The sequence below is a fragment of the Somniosus microcephalus genome, chromosome 2, assembly GCF_052327205.1.
Source record: "Somniosus microcephalus isolate GS21.2 chromosome 2, FLI_Smic_1.0, whole genome shotgun sequence".
In the NCBI taxonomy this organism is placed as follows: domain Eukaryota; kingdom Metazoa; phylum Chordata; class Chondrichthyes; order Squaliformes; family Somniosidae; genus Somniosus; species Somniosus microcephalus.
This window is the reverse complement of record NC_140988.1, coordinates 259462129-259475603: the sequence shown is the minus strand read 5'-3', so window position 1 is coordinate 259475603 and position 13475 is coordinate 259462129. Positions and strand designations below refer to the sequence as shown.

Here is a 13475-nt window from a genome sequence, read left to right as displayed (position 1 = left end):
TTTTTGGAATTCTCTGCCCCAGAGGGCTGTGAATGCTGAGTGTTTGAGTATATTCAAGGCTGAGATAGATAGATTTTTGGACTGTAGTGGAATCAAGGGATATGGGGATCAGGCGGGAAAGCAGAGTTGAGGTTGAAGATCAGCCATGATCTTATTGAATGGCGGAGCAGGCTCGAGGAGCCGTATGGCCTACTCCTTCTCCTAATTCTTATGTTTCCTGCTAGATACTGCTGAGCTGTTTTATTGTTTTAAAAGCACTGAGGTTATGCTTAGTGAGCTTCAAACTTGCTCCAGGCAGAGTTCAGGGGTTAGAATTTGTTTGAAGAAAACACAAATGAGTGGGTTTGTTAATCAGACAGCATTAGTCCAGGATACATTTAGTGTTAAAATACAGTTGCAAAGTGACTTGGCAGAGGGAAGGAACGGGAGATGGGAAGGAAAATACCTACTGCAGACAAGAAAATGCGCAACTTATTGCAATGAGCAAAATTTTGGTTTTAGATACTTTAACAATAGCTTACCAAGAATAATTTATAGGTAGTAAATTTCTGAATATTGACCTCAGTATATGTAGTAATGTAATATTAATTCTAAAATCACACCTCTAATTTTGAAGGCATTGAAATTGAAATTTTTGTTGAGATTCATTTTAAAGGCCCAAAATTTGTGATCGGTGGCTTCCCGTGGGCGGATGCCTCCAACCTGTTTTTAAAAAAAAAAAAAAAAAAAAAAATCTGCAAATTTACCTGGTGGCCCGGGAGGTATGGAGACTTGTGATCCTGGGCCTCTCCGGGTATGCGCGGGTGGAGACCCACATATCCCGGGGCGCATGCTGTTTGAAAGCGCCTCTGGGATCCGTAGGCCGGCCCAACCGATAAAAGAAGGAATCCATAAGAACGGAACTCCAATAAGTATGAATGGGGAGCGCTTAAAAAATACACGAACACATGAAATAAAAAAAATTTGAAATTACATATTTAAAATTAATTAAAATGTCATTTAATTACATATTTTAAATAAAAATTTAATTTTTTGAAAAATGTATGTTTTAATGGAGCTAAAAATAAACTTACCTTATTGGACAGGGTTTTTAATGTACAAATGAGTGATAAAATTTTATTTTTCTATTTCCAAGCGTAAGAATTTCACGGGCATTCAGCGGGCAGAAGTTGGGCAAATAGCGCAACTCTCTGCCCACGGATGCCCTTTTCCCGGGGATGCAGATGATCTGTCAAGATGATTCTTGACAGATCGCAAGTTCCGGGTTTTTGCGCATGCGCTTCGCGTGCCTAAACCCAGAACCTGCGCAGCCCCTACGGGCGCGTACACACCTGTAGGGGTCGCAAAATACGGCCCGTAGTATTTTTCCGTGAGCTAGGATAAATAAGGGACTTTTAGCAGACAAAATATATTTGAAGGGTCATCAGACTTTCCTGGACTATATTTTTAAAAATCTGATCGAAATGTTGAAGTTGCAGACTTTTCTGTTTTGTAGCAAATTTTATGTACATGGAAGAATGCATCTCTAGATGCAGATTTTTACAGGCCCACCCAGGAAAAGGATTGCTTCTTCACTAAGACACGTTAGTATTTCATTGTCTTGAGGAATATAATATTTGAACAAGTTACTTGACTCCTTTTGACCATTATAATTTCATGTAAAGTTGCTGAAATACAATTACCACATTGTTACCATGGCAGTGGAACTTTACTGACTGCAGCACTATCTCCAGTACCCATATTCTTTGGGATTGAAACATTGCTTGTTTCAGTTTCTTTTGAAACTAGCTCTGGCAAAGATGATTAACTTAAAGGTATAAAAAATGATTTAAAACAAATAGTTCCTTTGTCGGGAAGTGGGTTTGTTTGCCAAATCTCATGTCAACCTGCTCAAGTTATTGTTAATTATCAGGCTAAATTTAATTCTGATCAACTGAAATGAGTTCTTCAACTACTTTCTGAAGACCAGATGCAGCTGAAATTGCCTTGCCAGAAACAATCTACAATGAACAATCAGATTTTGTCCTGTTACACCATTTCCTGTTTCCATGGAAATATGCATCATGTCCAATCACTATAGAGGAAAATTAAGAATAGTAAGTTCCTGCCAGACTGCGGATACACACCAAAGGGATGTGTACAGTTCCTGAAGTTGAGATTTTCCACTCCCCTCCTGTGAGTGAAGCCTTTTGTTCATAAACCGAAATCCATCTTTTAAAATATGTGCGTGCTCATTATCTCGAACTCTTGTGATAACGAAGCAATTATATCCTAAAGCAGCATTATTTGATTCATTCAGGTGAGACTGTGTGTTTAAAGTCTCTGTTTTTACTCAAGCTTTTTGAAATTTGTAACTTAATAGTGTCAATTGAATCAAGGTGATGTGCAGTGTGTTTTTCCAATAAAACATTGCTTGCACAAAGTACCTGTTTGGTAGCATGGTGATAAAGTACCATTGTCAGCCGTGCCTTCAGCTGCCGAGGCCCTGAGCTCTGGAATTCCCTCCCTCAACCTCTCCATCTCTCTACCTCTCTTTCTTCCTTTAAATCGCTCCTTAAAACCTACCTCATCTACCCTAACCTCCTTATGTAGCTCGATGTTAAATTTTGTTTGATAATGCTCCTGTGAAGTGCTTTGGAACGTTTTACTATGTTAAAGGCGCTATATAAATGCAAGTCGTTGTACATTAGAAAACCACTGCACCAAGCAGTAGTAAAATGAAAAGTTCCACACAATGAGCTTATTGTATCTCAAGGAAAAAGAGATACCTATTTGTAGCATAGGAAGGTACAAGGCTGTGGGAAGAGGGCAGAGCAGGACAGTGGAATTGGTTTTGAATTGCTCGAGCAAAGAGTTGATGTGGATACTCTAGGTTGAATAACCTTTTTCTGTGCTTCAAATTTATGATTGTAGGGAGAGGTTCTTCTGACTAGTAATGTCAAGTGAAGAGAAATCTGTTAACTAAGATTTGGTCAAATACATTCTAGCGGCCTGTTTAACATTGGCATTGGCAGAGCAGGCCAGTTGCCCACCTTTAATGGGTAGTAAAAACCTAGGGCAGTCTCTACAGTTGACCTCTATGCCCTTAGCTTAGAGAGTGGAAAACCGACCATGGTTTTTGCTCTTGGTCTCTATTCAGATATTTATGTTGGAAAATATACAATTATGGACATCAAGTAAGGACGGGATCAGGTTTGATTGTGATGTTTTACGTTGAGGTAGTCTATCAAGACTCTCTGCCAATGCTTACAAATGAGTCTTTGAGTATATTCAAGGCTGAGATAGATAGATTTTTGGACTCTAGGGGAATCAAGGGATTTAGAGATCGGGCGGGAAGTGGAGTTGAGGTCGATGATCAGTCATGATTTTATTGAATGGTGGAGCAGGCTCGAGGGGCCGTATGGCCTACTCCTGCTCCTAATTCTTATGTTCTTATGAATAATGGCCATTGATGCTGGTACCAGAGAGCACTTGGACCTGTGAAAGCATCCTCCTGCAAGGAGTCAATGCCCTCAAGAGGGGAGGGAAGGAGAATTCTCAGAAAATATTGGCAGGAGAAGAAAAGGGAGGTTAGTTTTAAAAAGGAAGTAGTATTGTGCACTTCCCACATGATCTGTTGCTGTAAAATAAAATGTTTAAAAGCAGTGTTGAAAATGTCACTATTTTTACTATAGCTTGTGAATGCTGCAAAATGGATCATTTCATACAAGAGGAATTTTTGTTTTGAGCATTCACTGCCACTTTTGCTTTTCAAAATACAACCAGTTCTAAAAATTGAACATACTTGAAAAATGATTTTCCAACTCTTTAAGGCTGAGGATTGGAAAGTACAATGAGTTTAATGTATAGATTCATAGACTATCTCTTAATCTTAGAATAAATTAAAATAATTGGAATTCTATTCTGATGTCAGTGCAAAAATATGAATGGAGTTCACAAATAGTGAAACGAATTTGCTCATTGAGCTGTTTTGTAGAGCACAGTTTTGCTCAGTAATGAGATACCTAATAATAGCTGCCTCCCGGAAAAGAAGATTGCACAAATTGTCACTAATATCAAAAATTTTCCCATTTACAGTGACTAACCTTTCAGCATCTGTCAAAATCTATTGATGCCAAATAAGGTTAATAACTGACTTGCGAATTTATGTTCTCAGAGCCAGGTTAAAATATTTCTATTTGCTGATATGTATAGATTCAGTATTTAATTGTAGGGCTGGAGGAGATTACAGAGATAGGGAGGAGTGAGGCCATGGAGGAATTTGAAAACAAGGATGTGAATTTTAAAGTCGAGGCATTGCTTAACCGGGATCCAATGTAGGCCAGCAAGCACGGGGCTGATGGGTGAACAGCAGTTGGAGCATGTTAGGACACTGGCAGCAGAGTTTTGGGTGACCTCAAGTTTACAGAGGGTAGACATGGGATGCTGGCCAGGTGTGCATTGGAATAGTCAAGTCTAGAGGTAACAAAGTCATGGATGAGGGTTTCAGCAGCAGATAAGCTGTGATGGGGCAGAGTCAGGTGATGTTACGGAGGTGGAAATAGGTGGTCTTACTGATGGCGCGGATATGTGGTCGGAAACTCATCTCGGGGCCAAATATGGGAAAGAAATCCATTGGTATCACCTTGACTTTATAGCCTATTTTGCTAGTTCAAAATAGAATTTTATTTTTATAGTTTAGTTCTGACATTCTTTTTCATAGTTTTTGGAAAAATCTTGCATAAGTTGCTCAAAAGGTCAATGATTCCCCAGTGACTCAGCATTAGTAGCTGAGCCATACAAACCGGGAAGAGTTCCAGGTTCGATTCCCTAGTCTGTGTAGATAGCTGGTTTCAGGTAGGATAACTAATTGGCCTCAGCATTTCAAGGTTAGGGAAAAGAAAATTAGCCAGAGTTTCTACTACTCATCACTATCCATTGAACTCTGCTGGAAATCTACTTGTGTGGATATTAGATGAGTACCGGAGCAGAAACTGTTTCCCCTGGCAGAAGGGTCGGTAGCCAAAGGTCACAGATTTAAGATAATTGGCAAAAGAACCACAGGGGAGATGAGGAGAAATGTTTTTAAGCAGTGAGTTGTTATGATCTGGAATTCACTGCCTGAAAGGGTGGTGGAAGCAGATTCAGTAGTAACTTTCAAAGGAGAAACAGATATGTACTTTAAAAGGAATAATTTGCAAGGCTATGGGGAAAGAGTGGGAGAGTGGGACTAATTGGATAGTTCTTTCAAATAAAAAAAAGGAAGACTTGCATTTATATAGCACCTTCGAATGTCCCAAAGTGCTTTACAGCCAAGAAGTATTTTTGAAGTGTGGTCACCGTTGTAATGTAGGAGACAGAACAGCCACGATGGGCTGGATGCCCTCCTTCCGTGCTGTTTGATTCTATGGAATGGGCTTAGCCCTCAGCTGTGATGACTCAAGTCTAGGCTTTCCAATTGTGTGTGGGGGGGTGGGGGCGGGCGGTGGGAGGGGAGAGGAGAGCATTCCCTCTGAGATGGGACTTCCAGAGACACCCAGCCTCCCAACCTAGCAACCATGGAGTCTTGCTGCGGCAAGCCTTGGGGACCTACCACAGCAGAACGAAAAAGGCAGCTCCTGAGAAGCCTGAGAAATCGCCAATATTTTTCATCAAAATTTTAAAAGCTGCTCCTGTGGTATATCTTTGGCAGAACTGAGTGTGATGCACAGGTTCCTTTCCTAAAAAAAAAATGAAGGCATCTCTGCTGACATTTGAACTCTGGGTGCTAGGTTATAACAGTTGGCCCTGGTATCCAGCATTGAAACAAGGCAAACAGCAGGAAACACAGCAAAGTGTTCCTCCTCATCGTAATTCAATTTGCATGCATTGGACAGCATATGGATGGGTGCATTTTATGATACAAGGACCGCTCAGCAGAGAAAAGGGGAGATAGGGACATAGTGCAGAGCATCTGAAACTCATTTCTGACCCTCTCCACCTCTGATTGACCAGAAAACCAGTGGGATGAGACCGGAAAACCTAGAGCCCACTATTGAATGCCCTCCTAACACGCTTTATAAAAGTTCACGTGAAAAATGGCTAGTTGGATGAGGTTAAGGTGCGTGCCTAGCACCCACAGAGGGACACCCTAGCAAGAAATTGACACCATTATGAGAAGGGAAAAATAAATTATTGAAGAGTTACTTATGTTGATGCAGCATTATTGAGATTATGCATTTTTGAATGTTGGGTGGTCCAAAACCCAAATGAGGGGAGTTCTTGTGCTTAGATAAAGAGTGGTATGAGCACCTTTTCAGCTGGGGATTGTTATGTCTCATTTGGTGCAATCTAAAAAGGGACAGAAAATAATTTAAAATAGGGAATTTAAGAAGTCGTATCCGCCGCGGCTCAATTCGTAGCACCCTCGCCTCTGAGTCAGAAGGTTGTGGGTTCAAGTCCCATTCCAAAGACTTGAGCAATCCAGAGCAGTGCTGTGGGAGTGCTGCACTGTCGGAGGTGCCGTCCTTTTGGATGAGACGTTAAACCGAGACCCCATCTGCGCTCTCAGGCAGACGCAAAAGATCCCATGGCACTATTTCGAAGAAGAGCAGGGGAGTTATCCCTGGGGTCCTGGCCAATATTTATCCCTCAAATCAACGTCACTAAAAAACAGATTATCTGGTCAGCATCACATTGCTGTTTGTGGGAGTTTGCTGTGCGCAAATTGGCTGTTAAGCGCTTTGGGACATCAAGTGGCCGTGAAAGGCGCTTTATAAATACAAGTCTTTCTTTAAATCTCTTTTTTAAATGTAAAGTGTAGATAAAATAATGGTTTTGTAGTTTTGTCACAAAGTAGAAGTAAAATTGAAGCAGAACTAGGTCTGCCTTTGGTAATGTATTCTGTCTTCTTACATTGATGAAACAATAGGTTATAAAGAAAACAAGAAAGCAAGAAAATGTATGGATTTTACAATACCAACAAATACTACCTAACAACAGTTGTCAAGCTGCTGGTTGGCTTTCTTCTTCTGATGCCTCAAGGCCATTCACTGGTTTGTCCTTCTATTTGTCAGCGTTGTACAAGGACTCTGGTTCAGTGCTGCAATTTAGGTTTAACATCGGTTCCTCGAAATTTCGCAAAGACCACTTCGTTGATTTACCTTAGCAGCAATAACATTTCCAATATAATTTCTAAGGATTTAGAAGGATTTAACAGACTGTCAGCACTTTTCCTTGATAATAACGGTCTCATTTATGTACATCCTCAAGCTTTTGTTAGTCTCATCAACTTGTACTACCTGCATTTGAATAATAACCAGATACAGCACTTCAGTCCGGGGATCTTTGGAGGTCTTTCAGAACTTCGATATTTATACCTACAACATAATCAAATTCTTTCCATTCCAGGAGGATTGTTTTCTGATTTGACTGCCCTTCGATACTTACAACTCGAAGGAAACTCCCTTAGCATGCTCAGTGGTGGAATGTTCATGGGCTTGATGAGTCTTCATACACTGCATCTTGCTAACAATAGAATTTCATGGATATCTAATTCCTCATTCAGGCAGCTCACAAGACTGGAGTTTCTCGATCTGCAGGGCAATTGCTTAACATGGATCCCATCAAATACTTTTGTTCAACTTAAGATCCTTAAAAGGCTCGTCTTATCCAATAACCCACTTGAGCTCATCCATCGTTTTTCATTCAGTGGACTCGAAAATCTCAAATATCTTTACCTCAGTAATGCCAAAATAAAAGCCATAGCAAAAGATGGCTTTGCTACACTGAACAACTTAAAACATTTAGCACTAAATAACAATAGCATCATTCATGTTCATTCTGATGCTTTTAAAATATTGCATCTAGGGTATTTGCAGCTTGACCATAACAATATATCCTTTATTGAGTCAGATGCTTTTGAAGGAATGGCAACAACTTTAAAAGTCCTACACTTGGCCAATAATCATCTTACAAATTTGCATCCTGAGGTCCTGAGGCCACTGGCTTCTCTCGTTCATTTACTGGTCAATGGTAATCCTTGGGATTGCAACTGTAACTTGCTCAATTTGCGTAGATGGCTATTGTCATCCTCACTTAGATTAAACATTCGTTGTCGTAGTCCATCCCAACTGCGTGGTAAGCCCTTGCATTTCATCAGTATAAGTGAAATCGGCAGATGCAATATCACTTTGGCACCTTTGGGTTTAGATACTGAAATGAGATCTCCAACTACTAGTATAGTGTTGAATTCAGTGAAAACGGATGCCCCGAATGTTTATTTCAAACTGGAGCACAATTCTGTAACAGTGCAAGACTTCAGAAATGCAGCACTTGCAGCAGAAGACACTGAGCAGTTCACAAGTATGCTACCAGTGCAGCAAACAATTGAATATGCACCTGTAAATTTAACCACATTTACAGGTTCAGAAATGGCATCTATCTCGATCAAACCTTTATTAATCTGTGAACAAAATTTAGCAAAGCTGAACCAAGCCTTTGATATACTCTTAGCCTTTTTTATCTTGGCGTGTGCAGCAGTTTTACTCCTGATATACAAAGTTCATCAGTTGCGTCAGAAACTTAAGGATACAGAGGCTGAAGGAGACAATATTCTCGAGTATTACAGTGTGTATCCATATGCAAGGTATCATGTGACGGATCCAGTGCAGGCTATACGTCCAGAACCTGTGGCAAGTCCTGAAGTGGACCAGACTAGTATCCTAAAGATAGCACACCCTGATAATCAGGCACAAGTTATACTCTTTGAGCACTCTGTTTTATGACTGTGTTTATATCTCTGATGCACACTGAATAGAAGTTTAACGTTTAACGAGAATAGCAATGACCTACATTTTGAAGCGTGCATGTATCATGAATTTTCCCTTCTACTTACAAGCAACTCCTGTGCAGAACAAGATTTTACAAAAATACTTTATCATGTGTACCAAAAACGTGTATTTCAAACAACTGTAATGTTTAAAATAGTTTATTCTGCAGCATGGAAACTTCCTGTTTGTTACATTATATGCCGCCTCAGCAGTACCAGCAATTCAGGAAGTTGTGAAGAACAAACAATCTGGCTTTTTAAAACTCCCAAAACACACTTAATGTTAAGAGCTGCAATAATGTTTAGATGGTATTCATTTATTAATTTAATGGATACAAAGTATGCAATTGCTGGCCTCCCAGTGGTTTAGTGGGATAGTTCCTTATAGTGTAAGGAATGCCAGCATATTCTTCTTGCTTAAGCAATAAATACCGTATGAGCAAAAGCTTTGTACACATTTCTTGGTGGTTCTTCATGTTAATGGTGAGCTTGCAATTATGCACCAACGTCAATGTCATATTTTAGTCTGAAATTTAAGTGGTAGAGAAAACTGTACCTTATTAAGAGTGTTTTCGTTTTGGAGATTTTACTGGAAATGTATCACAAAGTGTATATATATTTCTATAAGATTTCATTCACCCAGATTTGACATCCATTTTAAATGAACTTTAAAGGCTATCAAAATACCAGTAGTATATTGCATCTGGTGAGACACTGAACATCTGAGGTCCCAGTGTTTATAACACAATCACATCAAATATGATGGTGCTACTATGAGAATGCCACCATGTTTGCTTGTCAGTCCGTGACAAATACATCAAAAAAAAGCAGAATTTCTGAAGAAATCAGTTGTTGGTTGAAGTGCATCAATGAGTCCACAGTGATGGTCTCTTTGATATTACAAACAAGCAGGTTTTCTTCTAATCTGTGCTGTATTCTGGTATTACTTTCTGACCATACACAAGTAGACATCAGCTGATGCCAGCAAAAGTTGTCATAAATATGAATTAAGCAGATAACATTGTGTAGTTTGTGGATGTTCTAGATTTTGATTGTACTTGTCCCACAGCCAAAACTAATCAAAGAGATTGCTCTCACTTTTGCTTTGGGTCATCTTTTCCTACCTTAGTAAACCCTGGATCACCATAATGCTGCTTGTTTGATTGTTGATGCTACATTTAGCCGACTTGGCTACATATATGTTTAGTTTTTGTTTCATTTTCAATATTTTGTATAACATTTTGTTAGGCAGACTTTTAACTCCAGGAAATATGTTAATGCAATCTTACTCAAATAAAAATCACAATTTCTTCAAAAGAATTTGCTTTTCCAGTTAATTAAAATGTTATCCTGCATTCTTGGCATTAAATCTGGTAATCTTTCCTCTTTGATACATCTGTAATATTGTGGATTCATGAATTAAAGTATAGATCTGTGAATTAAATTACTTTGGTTTTATAAATGTTTTCTAAATGCACTTTTTTTGTCTACCTTCAAATAAAGGTTTAATTTAAAACAAGATTCATCGCACACCTATTATCTATGCAAAGATGCTTGGCTCAGCTTCTTGTGCCTTGCAGATCTTTTTGAAAAGTATTGTTCAGCACTTTTAAATTTGTTTTCAAGTTTATGTATGTTTTATGAAGCATAGTACATTTTTAGGGCATAGTTTTTATGCATGTATTAGCTTTGCACTGAGAAGTGATCTTATTTTCCGATCGGCCCTGAATTTCTGATTGGAGGCTTCCTGCAGGCGGATGCTTCCGATCGGAACAAATCTACACACTTACCTGCTGGCTCCGTAGGTCTCGGGACTTCCGATCCTGGGCCTCTGCTCTACGAAATGCGCAAAGGCCCAGGTATCGCAGGGGCGCATGCGGTTCGCAAGCGCCCCTGGGATCATGTGGGCCATGGGGAACCAATCAAAGAAGGGAATCCCCCTTCACACTTTTGACCGGTTTCTCGGCACAGATCTGTCAAAAGTATGAATGGGGATCACTGAAAAAACAAAGCTAAACATTAATTTTTTAAAATCACCTATATAAAATTAGTTAAAATTACATTAAATTAAATATTTTAATCAAATTAAATTTTTTGGAAAAAATTATTAAAGATTTTTACGGGGCTAAAAATAAACAGCTTTTTTTTTAAAGTATTTTAAAATTATAAATGAGTGAAAATGTTTTATTTTTTTAAACTCTTATGCTGATAAAAGCAGGCCTTACGCCTTTTACCAGACGTAAGATTTTTAAAAGGTTTTCAGCGGGCGGAAGTTGTGCAGAAAGTGGAACTCCCTGCCCGCGGAGGCCCTTCTCCAGTGCAGGCGGATGATCTGTCGAGAGGATTCTTGACGGATCGCAAGTGCTGGTTTTAAGTGTACACGCTTCGCATGCCTGAAACCGGCACTTGTGAGGCCCCTATGGGTGTGTACACACCTCATACGTACCCATGGAGGTCCGAAAATCCAGCCCATATTATGTTTCCTGTCATCTACTGCATTTCACTGCTTGCTATTAAGTTTTTCCATGATATGGATACTGTCACCTTTATGAGTAGGAGTTTGAATAAATTTCAAATTGGTCAAATTTGGATTTATGACATTCATCTTTTGCTCAGATTTGGTTGATGTGCCTGTGCCTTAAAAAAAAAAAAAATTTTTAAAAAAATGGTATTTGTGAGCACTACAAAATGTCACCATTCCTTTTATTCACTCCGTGCACATTGCTATTTGGAAAATGTTTCAAAGGCTCCTGATGTCATCATCCAGAAGGGAAAGGCTACAAGGGGATTTGTCGTGAATGTGTGTGTTTGAGAGAGATTTATGATATGTCTGATCATTCCCATCAGTCTGATTGCTCTGTCAGTGTGGTTCACTTCTGTGATGCTGCCCCGGGACTGTGCCTCAACTGGCGGTCTGCGGAAAGGGGACATTATTGTTTCTGATTGTTTTATTGATTTTGCAGCGGTTGGAATCTATCTAAATTTAAATCCAAATCCTCATCTCTAATTACTTGCATTATTAAAGATAATTTAGATAGAAGTCAGAATGCACCGTGATGCTAGTACCTTTCTGCCATTGCCTCTTGCACAGTGGGCAGAGCTTAAAAAGGCACCCTATATAAGCCAATGTATTTAGAGTCATTGATACTACATCGAATTGGTGCAGTTCTTTAAATTGCTGTTACTCAGTATAAGATTAATTTTTGTGACTGGCTTAACACAAAACACAAATAATAAGAGATTATACCTGTCATATTTGATTTTAAACCTTAATACCAATTCAGTATAGAGAACAACTGCAAACAATACTGCCTATCAGTGTATATTGAAGAAAAACTCCAAAAGAGATGGTCACTGCGATGCTTGTTCGCTTAAGTAAAATAAATGGCAGTTACACTGCTAACTCTCAACTGTTTATTCATTTATAGAATAAGGACTTGAAGCAGAACGAAGTTTTGCTATTGTTCATTTATTCATTTATATTAGAAATTATACATACATATCAAGGTGATTAATATGTATTCTCTATTATGGTATTTTAAATTATTCAGAGAGCATTTCTCTTTTGATTTGCTTCAGATCAGACTTCCTGTTGCAAACTTTGTAGAGATCACACAATTTAAGCTGCTTCCTGCTCTTTTACAGTGTCATCCAAGATAAGTTCTGCGGCATTATAAACATTTGTGTGGAAGCATTGCATGACGTCCTGTCAGAGGATCCAGACACAGGAACTTATAAAGAGTAAGTAAGCAGTTCTGTCTGTGACCATGAATGAATTTCAAATTACAACAAATTCTATTATATGCACTGCATTCATTGGAAACAATGGGATACAATGGAAATGACAACCGGGCAGTTTTTATAACAGTCAGCCGATCCAAAATACCAGTTTTATGCCCGGGCGCCAAATTGAAATTCTACCCCTATACATGAGGACTTGCATAAGCTTCTGCATGACGAAGCATCTGTCAATGACCCTATCGCCTTGGGACATTAATTGACAGGCCACAATGTTTAATAGTGAGACCATGTTTCATATATAGGTTGGTTCTCCAGGATAATTTAATCTGCCAATTCATTGTAATCCTATTTTTCCCATGGGAGCATTAGGTATGTCAAGTTTTTGTTTAAAAGCAGTTGAAAAGGCACATCTTGGTGATTATGCCTCAGAGGAGTTTGATTCCTACTCAACTACAAGCCTATTTCACAATTCTTGTACTCAAATTGTATATTTACTAAAAGCCTATTATGTTGCATTGAACTTTGGCAAAAAAAATTATGAATCCATTATTATCTAAAGAAACATTGTTTTAAAATTTACCATTTCTAGTTTTGTGCAGTAAGTAAAGATATTGATGTTTTGATCATACTTGAAATTGGGAGGTTCTTTGAGTTGTTTGCACTTTTTATTTTTGCTCAAAATAAATTTGTATATGATGAAAACTGGGTTTTATTGCCAGGATTTTGTTAGAGTAATGGTGGGCTTTGAGGTCTGGGCATTGCCGGGCATTGCACATAACTCCTTTTCAGAAATGGCTTAATCTGATACTGACTCTGCTCTCGCGTATACCAATAAACAGTGCAGCAACTGTTTGAGACAACTTTGGGTACAGTTGCTGCGTTGCATTATTTCCTTTGATCTCCTCCAACTTTGCAACATGTATATATTTAAAAAGAAACTATGTGT

At 38.8% G+C, this 13475-nt stretch overlaps 2 protein-coding genes across 2 annotated transcripts in view; both read left to right on the top strand.

Moving 5' to 3' along the window:
• Positions 1-13475, top strand: part of ipo11 (importin 11) — an 880228-nt gene that overhangs the window by 701409 nt on the left and 165344 nt on the right. The window contains exon 27 of the mRNA XM_085965921.1: positions 12434-12529. Coding sequence (XP_085822047.1) covers positions 12434-12529 — 96 coding nt within the window. The remainder of the gene's footprint in view (positions 1-12433; positions 12530-13475) is intronic.
• Positions 6820-8881, top strand: LOC147123350 (uncharacterized). The gene has a single exon (XM_085971343.1). The coding sequence runs from the start codon at positions 6918-6920 to the stop codon at positions 8742-8744; it is 1827 nt and encodes a 608-aa protein (XP_085827469.1). The 5' UTR covers positions 6820-6917; the 3' UTR covers positions 8745-8881.

Excerpts from the sequence above, each read along its gene's own strand:
- LOC147123350 (XM_085971343.1), top strand. The coding sequence starts at position 6,918 with ATGTATGGATTTTACAATACCAACAAATACTACCTAACAACAGTTGTC.